The 17,998-nt window shown below is 40.0% G+C and overlaps 1 protein-coding gene across 2 annotated transcripts in view; it reads right to left on the minus strand.

Annotated features, from left to right (window-relative positions):
• Window positions 1-17,998, minus strand: part of prss12 (serine protease 12) — a 28,439-nt gene that overhangs the window by 10,101 nt on the left and 340 nt on the right. Inside the window, exons 2-10 of one of the 2 annotated variants that reach the window (XM_051945325.1) lie at window positions 17,311-17,471; window positions 15,048-15,353; window positions 13,424-13,562; window positions 11,526-11,698; window positions 10,497-10,647; window positions 9,739-9,917; window positions 8,416-8,557; window positions 8,079-8,299; window positions 4,056-4,197 (exon numbers count right to left, since the gene is read on the minus strand). In XM_051945325.1, the coding sequence (XP_051801285.1) occupies window positions 4,056-4,197; window positions 8,079-8,299; window positions 8,416-8,557; window positions 9,739-9,917; window positions 10,497-10,647; window positions 11,526-11,698; window positions 13,424-13,562; window positions 15,048-15,336 (1,436 nt within the window). In that variant the 5' untranslated portion in view covers window positions 15,337-15,353; window positions 17,311-17,471. Of the gene's footprint in view, window positions 1-4,055; window positions 4,198-8,078; window positions 8,300-8,415; window positions 8,558-9,738; window positions 9,918-10,496; window positions 10,648-11,525; window positions 11,699-13,423; window positions 13,563-15,047; window positions 15,609-17,310; window positions 17,472-17,998 lie in introns of those variants that run through there. The other variant, XM_022216039.2, reaches the window with a different exon arrangement.

A 17,998-nucleotide genomic window follows, 5' to 3' on the forward strand; every position in this document is an offset into this window, starting at 1 on the left:
GTGTGTGTGTGTGTGTGTGTGTGTGTGTGAGATAATAAAACAAAGCTTACACAGAAGTTCAAAATCAAATATTCTGCAACAACAAAGTGAGGATTATTTGTACACAATTTTTCAAAACAGAAACACATAAAGGGAACATACTGCACTCCATATTCAGCTCCATATTTTCATTCTGGGACTCCCCTCGAGTGGCTATACATAATTTAAAGTCAATGAAAATCTTTATTCATCCCATACTGCCTGTTAGGCAGAGCCTGAGTTCAGCACTTTGGGAGCCTCAAAAAATCCACTTTGATCTGATTGGACAAATTCCAGAAACCTGCCAATGGGCCTCATCATTTTAATGGCGTGGAGGTTCCAAAAACAAACTATAAACCCACTAAGTAACATAATTTGGCATTCTTGACTTGACTTCTTGATGACATATGAACGTAAAAATCTGCTGCAACAAAAATTAAAGCAGAACATCTTTGCTTCAAAGCACTCATTACCTGCTTAATGTGTGACATAATAGTGGATTTAATGTTTTATGCAAGAGCATGGACATACATTTACAAGAGGGCTGCAGTGTCTGGAGCAGATGACTTTATAAAGATATCTGTGATGATTTTTTTTTTTTTTAAATGTTGGATAACTGGTATTCAGAGTGAACAGAGATTCCTTTTACTTATGTTTACCTCAGTATCTGAAACGGTAGCGACTTTTAATATGAATCTGAAATTGTAACATTGAATTGGCTGATTTATTAGTGAGAAATAAAGCCTTCCTTCAAAGATTTCAGGCAAAAACAGCAAACACTCCCCTCATTTTAAGCAAAGCTCTGAGAAGACTCAGGAGAAGCTGTTTGGCTGACCTGATGCACATTAAGTTATATCACGCACACAGCAATTCAAAAATGTACTCAGGGGCTTTACCCAGAGCCTGATAGGTAATAAAAATTTTATATTGAATTCTGAACTCCACTGGCAGCAAATGAAGAGGCCAACGGTAGAAAAAAATGGGTTTCCTGCAACTCTGTTTTTGTTCGAAGACAAGCTGCAGCATTGTTAACCCTTTGCCAATAAGCTACAGCTTCATCTAGCATTTGAAATGTAGCCGTGGCTGTGCCATGAGCAACTTCTTTGGTGAAAAGATTAAAGCTTATCTAGATATTTTTAAATTCTACATTCTTATTAATTTTTGGTCGAATTACCTTTAAATACATTACGAACCAAAAAAAAACAATGAGCCAAAAAGCTTAGCTGCCACATTTTTCTGTATAAGCATAGGTGGTGATGACGTGTCGGTTTCGATGTTATGGTTTGACATTCTCGAGCTGTGATGCAAACTGGGCCAGAAAACCTTTACAATCTGATAACAACAGCATTTGTACCATTATCTCACCTCTGACTTTAATTAACTAATAGCGGACAGACATGAGCCTGTAGCTTGTGGTTGTGTATGCATTGGCTGTAACTGTGACTTTAATTAAAGTTGATAGATAACAGCAAGAGAGGGTCTTATGTTTCATCTCTGGAGTGTCGTAGGTGACAGGTCTTGTATCGCCAGTTATCCACTGGGAATCTCACATCTCTAGCTGAGACATCTAGTGTTGTATCTGTGTCTCCAATAGCTCCCCGAGCTGTACTTAGCATGCAGAGGGTGAACCTCCACGTCACTTGGAGCTATGTCTGGAGACTGACATCAGGCTTGTTTGGTGTGTTTCTGTGGCAACACGCAGCTATAGTAAAACAGCAGTTTAAAATTGAGGGGTCGTAAGCGTTTTCTCAGACATCATATTTCCCTTTCTACTTTGGATACACATTTTCCACAGGACTTTGTTGTCACTCCATCCATTTTAAATGTTGTGGGACAGAAAAGGAGGATACAATCAAGGTTAACAGGTTAGATGAAGGGGTTCAGTTACATATTACCGTTCAAAAGTTTGCGGTCACTTAGAAATGTCCATATTTTTTAAAGAAAAGCAGTTTTTTTCAATGAAGATAACATAAAATTAATCAGAAATGCAGTCTAGACATTGATAATGTGGTAAATGACTATTCTAGCTGGAAATGGCTGATTTTTAATGGAATATCTGCATAGGGGTACAGAGGAACATTTCCAGCAACCATCACTCCTGTGTTCTAATGCTACATTGTGTTAGCTAATGGTGTTGAAAGGCTAATTGATGATTAGAAAACCCTTGTGCTGTTATCTTAGCACATGATTAAAAGTGTGAGTTTTTATGGAAAACATGAAATTGTCTGGGGGATCCTAAACTTTTGAACGGTAGTGTAGGTGTCTTTAGGACAAACTTTCAATGAGTTTTCAAGCAGGGAAGACTCTACTACTGTATTATTTCTGTAACATAGAGACACAGGTGTGTCAACAGCAGAGGTTCTGACCGCATTTGCTCATTCAACAAATAAATAAATTGAAGAAAATTCATCTTCAAGTGCATTACTGTGTTCAAGATATCGTAAATAGTACGAGGATCTTAGTTAAGGCTTCAGAAGTTCGCTGAAGTTGCAGTACAGAGCAGTAGTAACATTTATAGTAACTCAATTCACATGTTTGGCTTCATTTAGAACACTAGCATATTTGTTTGTTGCCCAGTTCTGTTTCATCTGCATTGCTAGCTAGTTGAAGCCTCTGGTATATGTGAGTGCGTTTGTGTGTTAGTCCAGTTTTATGTAGGGCCATCTTCAGCGTGACTCTGGGTCAAACTGTTGACTGTGAACATAATTTCTATTAAAATGTCTCATGTGTGTCTGCATACATGATGTTTTACCACCATCATAGCAACCTCTGAGCCATGGGGACCTGATGCACATGTAATGACCTTTCACCACACCCTTTGTGAGATAGAATGATGATCCTAACATGGCTTTTACACGCCTCTAACATGCTTCCTCTAACTTTCTCACACTTATGCACTCCAGATGTGGCTTTCATCTACACCCAGATGTGTCACAGAAAATTAGGTGGCTAAGGGAAGAGTATCCTTTGCTGAGGAGTGAAGAGAGAGAAAATGAAGACAGTTTGTTATGGCCCAGTGTTCCCTTGCCATACCATTGTCATTATTCTAGAAAATGAGAGAGCATCTCCAGAGGGACAGATAATAGGACACAGGTTGTTTGCTGTGCCTCGACATTTCTGTCCCTACAAATGTACCTTTAGCAGAATTGATGTGCCCTTTAATTGGATGTTTTTCTTGGCTCTACAAAAGGGCAGAGATAAAATCACAAATAACAGCAGCTGGAAGCATGCCAGGGATCACAACAAGTGTTCAAAAACTTGGCTGCAGTTTTAAAAGATTAATGGATTAAATCTAGCAATTTTCAATTCTTCAAAACACACTGTAGTTTTTCCATTGTATATTAGCCCAAAAATGTGAGACATGTGTGATGAAGTGTGAAGTAGAAACAGAAAGACTGAGAAATGGAGAGATGAAAGACAGACACAAAAAAAATACGGGTTGAGCATAACGCAGATGCCAAGTCTAAGGGGTGGTGATGGATTTTGCAAACATTCTTGACAGTCTGGATTCACTTAAGTGACTGTATGCATGGAGTGATTGCTTTGCAGTGGCATAAGCCTCAATTGAGCTTTTGTCTAACATTTTACCTGTAACCCCCTATCCTGAGCCTGAGCAAGACTGAGAATGAAAACATGTTGGAAAGGGACAGTTTAACCTTCAAACATACATGTCAAGTATGAAAAACAATAGCGTCCTGATGCACATTCACGTGTACTGTATGCTTAGTCACCTCATGTATTTTCAGCAACTGGTGGAGATGTTCAGGAGTGCAAGACAAGCAAGAAGAATTTCTAAGCCTTTGATGTTTTTTAAATTTGATTTGCACTTTTATTATTTTCTGAAATTTTGTAAACCAAAAGTTAATTGAGAAGTAATCATCAGATTAATCAATACTGTGTGTCTGTGTGAAGTTAGCCACTTCAACAGCACTGTCTATATTGTGTGTATTTCATGGGCTTCCATAATTACTTGTTTTACCTTTTTACCCCAAACTATAAGACTATTCCTGCACACATGCATGTACACACAAACATACCTGAAGCCCAACTGCCGGCACACCACCTCAGCGTCATGATCAGTCCATCCATCGTCGCAGACGGTGCCCCACTGACCAGACAGATAAAGCTCAACACGGCCTTCCCGTGGGCTTTCTCCTCCCATAAGCCTTACTGGCACACCTGAAGAACACACACACACTCACATTTTAGATTGACATTGCACAGACTTACCTTTCTGGCACAGATGTCTTTCTTTTGATTAATGTTTCCCAATTCCTGGAGTCTAGAACTGCTTCTAAGACATTACACACACATTCCCTAATAAACCTGATCCTCCAGGTTAGCATGTCTCGTTAATAGGGGCATGTATACGCATGTTCTCCACAAAGGAAAAAGCTGGAACACCTGTCTGTTTTCTTCTACAAAACCACCTCACTCCCTCTGTATATGCATCCAGACGGGGAAGCTCTTTAACTCCAGTCAATCTTTGAAAAGAGTATTTATTTTTATTGGCTCTCTGCTTTTCACACACTTTCTCTCTTGTTCATGCGCTCTTTCAAATACTGCTCACTCATGCCGTTAATCAAATCAGTCTGACTTTTACAGTGAAACTATCCATCATTTGTCTGAACACAGATGCCCAGACATGTACATACAAACACACACACACACACACACACACACACACACACACACACACACACACACACACACACACACACACACACACACACACACACACACACACACACACACACACACACACACACACACACACACTTTCATTTAAGTGAATACTAATGTCTTTTCCATGTGTGGACAGTTTCAGGATCCGTTTACACTCCTGCCAAGGGTCGGGTCAATCATTTTTGTTTGCCACTAAGCTACTAAAGACAGAAAGAGATCATGAAAATTTTGTCTATTTCTAATATATTACTTAAAAGCTGTTATATATCCTGTGTTAATTATTTGATATTCAAACATTTCACAACCATGTTATAGGCAGGAATTCTTCAATAACATTAGTGTGAAATCATTCATTATGGCTTACTATAGCTGGTACTAAGGTAAATAATGTGCAAGATCCAAACATTTTGTGAGTGTTTGTGTGAGTGGGACTTAAAAATTAAGGTAGGCGGAGTTAACTGTGGGAATGTTTACTTCTGAGTTTGAGTTGGCTCTTGAGGAAATGCTCATGTTTCCTCATTTGTTTAAAAAAATCAAACAGTTTTCCCCACTCTTAACACACAGAGACATGTTTCTATCACGTCAGAACAAGCTACACTGATTTACATTCATTTCTCCCCAGTCGTAACCATAATTAATACCGACCTAATTCTAGGCCTTTTGCTAATGTCAGCCCAATTAAATCAAATCTTTGCCTCAAAATTTAGGGTCCTTATGTGGACTTGCTTTTTGTCCCCAAATGGGAGATGCAGCCCCACTATGTGATGGTGTAAACAGATTTAAGTCCCCACAACACAAGTAATACAAGGACACACACACGTTATATTGCTGATCTGACACTGTCCTAATGAGATGATCTCTCACAACAGATGGAGAAAGAGAATGAGAGAGAGAGTCCAAAGCACTGCCTGCTTTATCTGCCTTTCTTTCTTTTTTTTTTTTTTTTTTTTAAACTTTTCCAAAAAACAACACAGACTGATCTGCCTGTGGCATGCTGAAGGGGGAATGAGGGATTTGCACACACATAAACACTCAAACACAAACAAACACACATACAAAATGCTTTGTAGTAGTGACATAATTCTTTGGTGGGATGTTTGCGAGATGAGAATGTCCCTCAGGCTCTTTCCAAACAACGTAAGCCTCCTAAACCCTTCAAATCATGCAGCCATTCCAGTCTGTATGTGCTCTCTGCAAAGAACAGTCACTGTCTTCCAACTTATCATCTCTTAAAATATAAAAGAAACACTCTGTATCATTTCTGCAACATTGACCAGAGTTATCACAGTCATATATGTGATATTAAACATCAAGACAGATAGCGGAGAACTGAACACTTATATACTGAATGATGTGAAATCTGAGCCACTTGTCGGCTTCATCCATCTCTGCCCCTATACAACTTTATTGTTGTCTGGAGGCTAAATGGTGCTACCATTCAGTGCTTCCTCATTTTTTCAGCAAGTTCTAACACCACTGAACCCATGTCTCTTTTCTTATACAGAAGGTAAGGAGAGCAGTTTTACTGCAACACTAAACCCATGCTATGTGATTGCACGGCAATCTGTAACCAGTGATGCATGGTAGGAATGCTTTTGCTGTCTGGACTTAGTTTAGATAAAGGTTTGTAGTAGCTTCATTTAGTCATGATGGCTTTACAAGCAGCATAGTTAATAAGACTGGACAAGCCACCTGACAGCTGTGCTAACTGGAGTTAGCGTGCCTGACATTATCATCATCTGTCTGTCTCTCGGAAAATGTTGCCTTTCCTGTTCTGAGTAAGATGAGATCTAATTGATTGCAGGCTGAGTTGGGCAGAGATCTCAGAAACAGATTTCAGATCAGGTTGCTCCTCCATTACCTGTTTTTATTAAGTGATAGCAAATTACCCAGACTCCTAAATCATTTAGTTTCCTGCTCCTTGTATTCCATAAAGTAAGAAGTTGGGATCCTACAGCCTTGTAACTTCTAGGCTATTCATGTTACCAACAATAATAGTAAGCTGTAATACTTTATAGAGTTTTTATAATATGAGTTAATTATTTTTATGAATAAAAGACTGAATTAGTTCTTCTTAAAAGAGACTTTGTTTAAAATGAATAATTACTTTGCCTGATCTCATCTGCTTGTCATTTGAGAGTTAAGGGGCCCAGATGGCAAACCCTGAGAGTTTCTACTCCCCAACTAAGCCTTAAAGGAACTACCAGAAGGTCTCTGGTAGACTTCCGCTAATAGGGGTTAGAAGGTCAATGGCAGTCTGGAACTAACCCCATATGAGCTACAACAGTCATTAAAATCCACATTAATGCCAACCCTGAATCACAGAGATAGATGGTAAAATAGCAATGCTGTAGTGACTTGAGAGCTGAAAGGTTAGCGTGCACACCGGTGCAAATGCTATGAGCAGTGGAAACCTGGTTTGATTCATGGGCGGTCAGGCCATTTTCTGCAGATCTCTCTCCCTCATTTCCTGTCTTTCTATAATGTCAGATCAAATAAAGGCATAAAGCCCTGGAAATAAATCTTAAAAATAAATAGAAGTGTTAGACACACTCCTACTAGAACTATTAAACTATTAAAACTAGTAACAATTACATTGTTTTAAACAGGAATTATAAATAATTTTCAAAATCCAGTTGAATATTGCAATAATCTAGATTAAACAGATCAAATCTTGTCAGTTTGGATCACTGTCATCAGGGATATTTTACTCACCCGAGGTTTTACCCTAGAATAGGATACAAAACCACTGCTGGGATATCCGTGAATTTATTATTTTCAACAATATGGAAAACTAAAGTACATCATTGCAACAGGGAAAACCTTACTCCCCTTTTCTCCAAAATTCAAGTACAATGTAACTGCATTTATAGGAAACACAAACTCTTTTCCTATTGGCTTGTCATAAATAGGTTGTAAGCTTAAACCTTATGGTATACTGTCCATACCATGTTAGAAACCTGAGGTCATCATTGAAAGGACAAAAGCCTTTTAGGGGTGTAAACATCTTCTTTGGTTGACCTCAAACTTTGACCTTTTTGACCCCTAGGTGACTCTTCTATAATTAGGCCATAGCAAAGTAACTCTACTAACACTGAATAGTTTCAGAACAACAAAGACACATTTACACTCAATCAACTAACAGGTAATAAATGATAACCTAAGAGCTCACTGTGGATTTGACTTTCACAATGCAGGAAACAGGAGTAAATCACTGATTCCTGCTGACTTCCGTCGACTAAGATAATATGTAAACATCTGTGTATCTGCGCATACAATACATTTCTGCCCACACACACACAATGTACAGAGCTTTCTCCATTCATGGCATTGTCATGAGCACATTTCACAGTAAGATAAGATAAGTGTCTTACTGGTTGGTAGACTCTCTCCACTGCGCTCAGGGCTGCATGCGATGTTAACATCTTCATGATGTGTGCAGTCATGGCGGAGCCACTCCCTCCTTTTGCACAGCAATAAGCTAGGTTCTTTCCCTGTGCAGCTCACATCATCCAAAAGAATTGGACCTGACCCCACCCCAAAGCGTGGGACTGGGGTGATGTCTAGCCCTTCAGAAAGGAGAGTCTCACCTAACCTGTGAGGCAGACATGTAGATACACATCCACTATCAAAACCATTTTTCACTTAGTCAGAAGGGTAAATGGGAATTCATGTGAATGTGCTTGAATGTACATGAATGCTTCATATTACCGGTAACCAAGTTGTCGACACACCACTTGTGTGTTGGAGTCTGTCCAGCCGTCATCGCACACTGTCCCCCACTGACCATGGTAGAAGATCTCTAAACGTCCCTCATGGCTCCCTGCTCCTCCAACCAACCTAGTGGTACCGTCTGGAGACAAAGAGAAGAGAAAGCAATATCTGAATATATGTGTCTAAACATGTCTGAATATTAATATGAGGATGGATCCAGAAAGACAGCAGGACTCAGAAACTGTCTAAAATCAATACATTGTAAAACTGACTCAACAAATGTTCAAAATGAGTCAAGCTTTGTCCCAAATGATTGGAAACTCATCCAGAATAACTGAAAATATTCCCTAAATTACCTAAAGATTGTCAAAATGACGCAGAAAATGTCCCAAATGACTCGTCTGAAATGACTAAATAATATTCAAAATAGCTTAAAACATGTCCTAAATTACTAAAATGTGTCCCAAATGATTTGAAACTTATCCAGTGTGACTCAAGATTATCCAAAATAACTTGAAACATGTCCAAAATTACTCGAAAATGGTCAATATGGCTCAAACAATGTCCATAATAACCTGAAATATGTCCTTTCTCATGAAGACACGTTTGTAATCATGTTGGATATTTCTGGGAGTTTTGCAGGTTCTAAATTATGATAACTGATCACAAAATGGCATAAAAAATCCAGCAAAATATAGCTGCAAATTGCATTTCAGTCACTTAGAAAAAACACTGCTAATGCAGCAACGACCAACAGCAGTATCAGTACAACGTTGGTTGGGGGAATCCTGCTCAAACTGAACTGTCAGTTTATGTAGCAAGAGGTCAGTACTTAAGATTTCTCCCTTCACACATCGATTGCCTGGCAACGCACCAGACTCTTACTCCATTCATTCAACATTGTTTGCTTGGGCTGACCATTGATCACTGGTGCATACTTTCAGGTCAGGCCACTATGCACTATCCTAAAAGTTAATGCAAGAAAGGTATTGCTTTCACCTTCCACCCTTTTAACAAGGATCTAGCGTTTGTATGTGCATACTTAGGAGGGTATGTGCATCAGAAAGTATAAATACACCAACTATTGTTAATGTTATCAGTTAAGTCTGTGTTTGAAAGGTCAAAATGTCTGTGGTAAGAAAGATGTACGTTCCAAACAACAAATTTTGTAGGCTCATGGGCACATGCTAGTGTGTGGACCATGATAAGATGTGAATTCCTGAAGGAGATTACCTATCTTGATTTGCTAAATATCTTTCTGCATTCCACCTGCATGTCTTTGTCAGTAGTTCAGGTGGTTTGGGACATGAGTTGGTCTACCTGTAAGAGGGTTGCAGGACACTCCTGCATCTTCAGAGTGCAGACAGTTGTGTTCTCCCCAAGCACCTTTTGGACACTGGTCCAGAGTGAGCTCATTGCCTGTACAACGCACCTCGTCCAACCACACACGGCCTGAACCTTTGCCAAAATGCGCCTGGCGCCAGGCCCTTGCAAAGCCGCTACAAAGAAAAGAGAGGGTACAGAAGAACAGAAAGTTTGCTCTTCCGTAATATTAATGTAACGGAAAACAGATGTTCTGACTAGGCAAGACTTACAAAATACACTGTATAGGATACTGTGTTTGTGTACTTTGAAAATGATACAGACTATATGGAACAAACCTATCGTATTTCATATTTGTTATTGAGAAACTGTCACACTATTTTGTGCAAAAATAAACTTTGTAACACATTTTTTGAGAGTACAGTGTTGCTAAATATGCATATCTCAGTGGTGCTAGGATTCATGCAGGAACAATGAGCCTGATTCACTATTTGACCCCCAGATGTTCTTTACTGCTCACTCCTCTCTCTGTGTGTCCGAATGGAAAGAATACTTGTCATACTTTTGGAGACAGAGGGAGAGAAAGATGGCTGGACACCCACAGTAACTCATCTCAGCTTCCCTCTCTTGCTGTCACACTTTTTCCTCACTTTCTCACACTCACAGTGTATTTCCTTTATGCTAATTATTGGTTGGAATTAATATGAATATTAATATGTCTTTGTGTGCATGTATTGTGGGGGGTTCCCCTTCACCTCAGTCCCAGCTGTCGACACACCACCTCTGCATCACTGTTGTCCCACTGGTCATCACATATGGAACCCCACTGCCCTGCATGGAAGACCTCAACTGTGCCCTCTGATCCTGATCGACCTCCCACCAGCCGGACTGGGAGCTGCACAGCCGCTGAAATGCACACAACACATTATGCACATGTGCAGAGGCTAATAGGAGAATCTATGCAAGGGAACACACATTGCAAGGATTTTTCAATCTCAAATCATAACATTTTTAGAACAATTTCTGCTGACCATCTATGATTTGATGGAGATTTTTAAAGCAAAAAATATAAATATTTGTGAAATTTTAGCTTTAAGTAAATACAAATTTCTAAAGTGCCCATTGGCCTTCTTTCAGCACATTCAAGTTTGACACAATGTTTGAATAAAGATAACAGACTGAAAGTCTGCTCTTTAAACAAAAATGAATCAAAACATTGCTAATACAAAACTCAGCTAGTGGTATTTTAATATGAAACTACTTGATCATAAGAGTGATAAGAAAGCAATTTTTGGAGAACTTTCCCAACTGATAGAGCAGCTAGATAGACTAAACCATGTAGAACAGATTTTTGAAGTTTTCTCCAATTACCACAATAACAAGAATACTTAATATGGGCATATTTTTCATTTTTTACTCTCTCGGCATAAACCTTCATTCAGAGGAGACTTGTCTTTTCGTTTTAGCCCTCTGTTGTCATTCAAACATCTCCGAGAATTGCAAAAAAAAAAAAATCTGAAACCAAGCAACACATTTTCAACAATCTCAGTGAGTATTTGATATAATATTTTGCAAATACTGTTGTAAACATCAGAGTTTGTGTTGAGAAAAACCTTTCAAGCAAATCAGAGAGGGTCATGCAGAAGGCCACTGAAGAGTTGAGATGAAATAACCATACTGAGCTGTAGAGCTATGGAGGGTTTGTTTGTGATCTGATCTTATTACAATAATGAAATCCTCTATCCATCCATCACAGGCCTCTAATTCCCCAGTAGGCAGCCTACCTTTCTGCTGGGTGCAGGTGACAGCTGCAGCCAAAGAACACTCTCCTCCATTCCAGGTAGTCTTGGGACACTGGAGCAGGTCTTGCTCATCTCCCTGGCAGTGAACCGCCATCCAGTGAAGCCTGGCCATGCTTGGATTAAACAGGGGAACTGCACGAGCACGCCCTGAGATCCTGCAAAGGGATCAATAAGCAGACAAGTCACTTACACTAATCTGAAATGCTTTTTTAACCTACAACTGACATCAAACCTAATCAGAGGTCTAATTACAGTTGCTTGGTAATCATTTTTTCATAGATCCTGTAGACAGGCAAAGGTAGGCCACTATAGGAAAGAGTAAAGCAGCTGTTTTAACCTCGGAGCAGTAACCTCCATCTGCACTTTCAGGGCCAATGCAGTCAGCAGCTTTATACTCAACAGCTTTCAATAACTGGCCGTGTGAAATTCATCACCAGCGATTCCAGCTGACATACAGCTAACATTTGCCCTCTTTCCTTTCCGCTCTGGACTTTCATTGACTCCTGTGTGAATATGCACATGCTGACATGAATGCACACAGGCGTGCGTTCATGTCAGCATGTGTGCCAGCACTGGGATTAGTGACAGCTTGTGCAGCAAGTGCACAAAATGTCCCTGTTCTCCAGGGAAAGCACAACTCAAGTGACTACATCCCGTCCTACGAACACTGTTGATGTGTACAATCTGCCCACAGGCTCCCTTGAGAGCTCATCTAGCATGTCAGCATCCAATAGTCCACACCACAAGACACAGTCACAAGCCTTGCATGAATAACGCAGGCAGGCGCACACTGAGAGGAGTGAGCTGGTAACAACGTCAATAGCTGAGCAGTAAAGGTATTTAAGTACCTCCGGGGAATGGAGGGTTGGAATGCAAGAGTCACGCAAGAAAAGTGAATACTATGTAGATAAAAGGAAGAATGCCTGCATGTGTACACATTGTGAACTTCCATGACACTCGCACCAATTTTCCATCGCACCCGAGCATTTGTCAGACCTCCAAAAGCTGCTTGAGGTAGTGACTCAATATGACAGATGGTGAATGCACTTGCACCTGCTTCTGAATATGTCTGTGAGAGGACTAGTGCAACGTTCTTTATCAGAAATAAAACCTGCTTCTCTCTCAGGGTCAGAAAGAAATTAATGACAGTGACCTTCTTGTCAATAACTGATTGTGGAGACATGTTTTCTTCAAGCGCCTCCTCCAAATGTCTCCAGTCCAGACACTGTTTTTCACTCAGCACTGAGATATGTTACTGACTCTAGTCACCTCTCAACATTGTGAATTGTATTTTAAATCGGACTTGCTTTCCTTGAGTGCACACAGATACACACATTGGCTAACTCTAGTTTACAAGAGTTTTAGACTTAATTCTTCCCTATTTGTGCACTTTATTACAAAGAACAGACAGCTGCTATGGCTTACTTTCCTGCACTACTCTTGTCTCTTCTGTTCCTTGTGCAAGGACTGAATTTGAAAAAAAGAGCTTTCAGTTTTGCTGCCCCCTCCGCATGGAATACTTTACAGCCTGAACTGAAATTGTCTGAATTTATTCCACTTATAGCCTTCCATTCTATCCTGATGGATAGACAGTGTGAGAACATTGAACAGAGCTTGTGTTTTTAAATTTGAAATTGCTGTTTATTGTCTATGTTACAGTTCCCGCACAATTTATTGATGAACACTTATGCATCCTTAAAATTGCATGTTTTAACTTATAATGTCACCTCCTTGTAATTGTTTTATGACGTGTGCTGCTGACCTCTTGGCCAAGTCACCCTTGTGAAAGAGATCCTGATCTCAGAGAGTTTTATCTGATTAAATAAAGGTTAAATAAAATATATACATATATAAATTTGAGGGCATGTGTGCTCTCTCACCCTTTGCCCAGCTGCCGGCAAACCACTGCAGCATCTTCATCCCCCCATTCGTCGCTGCACACAGACCCCCACACTCCTCCCAGGTACACTTCCACCCTGCCGTCAAGCTTGGAGCGGCCTCCTTGCAAACGCACCGAGCCTGGGATAGCGAGAGGGTTGGAGAGCAGTAAAACAATACAGTTCAAAAGACAACGTGAAACAGATGTGCTTGATAAAATTAAAACAAGTAGGAAAAATACAGCAAAGGCAGCAGGATGGACAAAAGACAGTAGATTAAAACAGAGAAGCATGGTTTTACACGTGTGTTTTGCTACATCTCAATAATTCTACAAAAAGAACAAAAAAAAACACACAACCAGCACAGGGAAAAACATATTTCACTCCTTTTTTTGACAGCCACGACATTTTACATGTAGCATTATGGAATATCTCCATAGGGGTACAGAGGAAGATTTCCAGCAACCATCACTCCTGTGTTCTAATGCTACATTGTGTTAGCTAATGGTGTTGAAAGGCTAATTGGTAATTAGAAACCCCTTGTGAAATTGTTAGCACATGAATAAAAAGTGTGTTTGTATGGAAAACTGTTGAACGCTAGTGTACATTCTATGACTGATTCACTCTCAGCCCCATACCGATAAGAATTTTCAAGTTAAACCTGGGTAAGAACATACATTCTTATATAAAAGACACAGTGGCATGAACTTAGTGTAAACATAAGTTATTTTTTTGCTGAAGTTACCTGATTGCTTTGTGTATATTTAGGCTTACGTTGGCCAACAGAGAATGTCTGGGTGCATTTCCACGCTGACACACACGTACCCATAAATACTCACAGGTGGATGTCTGTCTCGTGTTGCTATCTGCATATCTGAACTTGCATTTGAGAGAACAGCCAGTCTGTTAATGTCTTTTCATTTGACCAACGCACACAGCACACAGGCTCCACACCTCACCCACAGAAACATGTGACCGGTCAAACACCTTGAATAACTGGATTAATCCATATCAGCTCACTCACTGGGAGATTATTCATCTGTGCTGCAAACACACACACACACACTAAGACTAAAAATACCACAGGCTGCCCTTCTTGTGCCAAATGGAAATGACACTCTCTTCCTTTCACCGCTCTCTCTCCACTTTCATGCAAAATTTGTACCTTGTGTGGATTTTTTTCATTTATTTATTTTACTTAGCGTATGTATAACACTACTACACTCTTGCATACCCTTCCATCAGATACTTGTGCACTCATTTCAGCCTGAAGGATTCCTACTTGCCATCACATGCACTAGTCACACCTGGGAGACTGAAGGTGTGTCCCTTCTAATTACTTCAGGATGGAGGCACTGAGTTGAACACAAGTGCAGATAGACAGCTGTTAACAGTTTGACACCAGTGCAAAAAAAAAAAAAAAAAAAAAACATAAACAACTTCCTTTCATCAGCCTAAATAAAAATGAATATTGCATGTGCAGGGATTTACAGTCTAAATTTCAACGTGCGTTGACTTTGAAAGAAGGTTTAGCTTCATATGATTTGAGTCATACCCTGCAGGTTTTAGATTGTGGCTCGGTAATAAAATACAGTCTATCAGCTGGCTGACAGGCCTGCGTGTTTACCTTGTTTACAGTCGCAGTAGCCCCAGTCTACTCTGCCTCTCACGCTCCTGAAAAAACACCAGGGTCGGATCCTGCCGTCCGGGTTGCGGCAGTGGTTGTGCTCCCCTATGCCTTTCCCCGGGTAACGCTCCGTGAAGCCGGCCACTTCGGTCCAGTTCATGCACCGGCTGCCGGACTCGGTGACGTCTATCGCTCCCCGGTAGAAGCCGTCTTTCCCGCGGCTCCGGACGCAGTCGGTGAACGGCAGGATGAATGAGGGGACGCTGCTGGAGTCGCCGCCGCCGCTCATCGCAGCCCAAAGCGCGGCTGTCAGAGCGAGAAAATTCATGTTAGGTCGTGTGTGGCGGTCCCGAACACTGGAGGATCACCGGCTGACGGTTCCCGGTCATCCAGGCAGCCTCATCACCCCGTGGCCGTGGGACCAGAGTGAGGGGAGAGAAAAACGACGCGGATCGATGAGGCTGCTTTCTGCGTGGGCTCAGGGGCAGACAGCCCTCCAAGGAAAATCCAATAAGACAAATGATGGGACTGAAAATGTGGTTTTATACACTCTAAATGTCATCAAACAGTAGTGGGATGTGTAGTCTGCAAATGTACTAGAAATCTGACATATATTTCATCTAAGGCGGGCTGTAGTCATTTAATGCTACTTCTGAGCCTAATATTTCAGTGAAGAGCTTGTTTGGCATTATACCCTACAGTGCTAATACAATTACACAGTACAGATTATAAAACTGGCTCCCTATTAACAGACTACCAAAGTAACATACCCTCCTAACAGTGAAAGTAATCATTCCTTATCATACTTTTATATTTAGAAGGTAGCAATTGAATTTCTAGGATCTTCCACCTCTAATCTAATAGGATATAGAGCTAACATACAGGGAGGAGCTTTTGTCTTAATGCTGAGATAACACCCCTACTAATGCTCAAAGAGCGCTTTTGGGACATTTACAGGGTAGAATAAGGTGGATGATGTTCTCAGGGTCACAGATTACAGTCCATGATAACAAAAGAGAAACATTCTTAAACCAACATTCACAAAATGTTTCCAAGGTACTATTGAGGCTATGTTTGTAATGACTTGTTTCTGTAATGTGATTTATATCTCACCTCTTGTGTGTGTTGTGTTTTCTTACTGTTACTGTGCTGCGGTGACATTGCAAATTTCCCTTTGTGGGACCAATAAAGGACATTCTATTCTATTCTGTCAGCTCAGGTGAAAAATTTTGCCTGCAGGATGTTATGGGAATGTGGTTGACTGAACGTTAATCATTAAAATCCAATAGCACATATGATGGGACTGAAAATGCGATTTTATAGACTCTAAATGCCATCAAACAGCAGTGGGATGTGTAGCCTGCATGTGTACTAGAAATCTGACATAAATATTTAATTTAAGGCAGGCTGTATTCACTTCATGTTACATTTTAGCGTAACATTTCATTGAAGAGCTTGTTTGGCATTATATGTACAACATAGCCTACAGTACTAATCTAATTACCCAGTATTAATTACATAACTGGCTCCATATTAGCAGACTACTAAAGTAAAATACCCTCCTAACAGTGAAAGTAATCATTCCTTATCATATTTTTACTTCATAGGCTATATTTAGAAGGTAGCACTTCTATTTCTAGGAGTTTCCACCTCTGCTCTGGAAGGATATAAAGCAAACACACAGGGAGGAGATTTTGTCTTATTGTTGAGATAACACACCTACGAATGTTCAAAGAGCACTTTAGGGACATTTACGAGGTTGTAAGTTGGATGACGTTCTCAGGGCCACAGATTACACAGTCCATGAAAACAAAAGAGAGACATTCTCAAACTAACATTCACAAAATGTTTTCAAGATACTATCGAGGCCACGTTTTTTAATGATTTGTTTCTGTAATGTGATTTTTCAGCTCAGGTGGACACATTTGCCTGCAGGATATTTTGGGGATGCGGTTGAGGGAACGTTGTCTAGAACGTTCTACAGTGTTAGATGATTACAAAGGATTGGTTTTAAGAGCGATGCAACTGTCTAACAATGTCATGGTCAAACAATTCATGTCTATAGTTATCCATTCCTTATGAAGAACAGTTTAGGAACTACTTAAATAGAAACATTATTCCCTAGACATCAGTAGAACTTTGCAGAACTGTCTCCCCATTTTAAAACAAATACATTCCAGCTGGGATGTCCCAAATGTGAGTCAGTTGTGTTCAAGGCCTATGCTTTGCAGGTATTTCTGGAGTGGTAGTCTATTTGTCTCACCGATCAGTCCAGTGTTTAGGATCTCCTTTTTGTTTTCTGTTCCTCTGTGTTGTAATGTTCTCTCTCCCCTTTATCATCATCCCAACTGGTTGAGGCAGATGCCACCCTCCTCAAGCCGGGTTCTGATGTAGATCTATCCCTGATATAAGGGAGGGTCCACTCTGTAATTGCAAAGACAAAAAATAAAAATAAAAATCGTATAAGACAAAAAAAAAAATGCAAAGCACAAAATAATGCATGTGAAATTGAAAACAAAGCTTGCTCATATGGAATCCAGTTAATCCTTGGATTTGTTCAGATTTCAGGTATATTTTTGTAGGGTCATAATTGTAGCTTTGACTCAGTCAGTTTTATCTCCATAATTAATTATGCTGCAGGGTCTTAGCCTTTATATTTATTATAGTCAGACAAAGTTGTGTTTTATATATAGTTTTTGTAGTTGTAGTTATTCGGTTGTAAACCCTAACATCTAAGCGACTCAGGTTAATTCACGCCATTAATAACACCATTGGGTCATAACCGAGGTATTTAAATACTTTGGGGTAATTTATAATGTCAGTCTTATTTTCCTACTGGAAAACACTGTGGTGCAACAGCTGTTCTTCGAAATGTGCTGCATAAATAACAGTAAGTTTAAGATTTAGGTGATTCGTCATTTTAAGCACTTGCCTTCAAATTACCATTTCTG

The sequence above is a fragment of the Acanthochromis polyacanthus genome, chromosome 3, assembly GCF_021347895.1.
Source record: "Acanthochromis polyacanthus isolate Apoly-LR-REF ecotype Palm Island chromosome 3, KAUST_Apoly_ChrSc, whole genome shotgun sequence".
In the NCBI taxonomy this organism is placed as follows: Eukaryota; Metazoa; Chordata; class Actinopteri; family Pomacentridae; genus Acanthochromis; species Acanthochromis polyacanthus.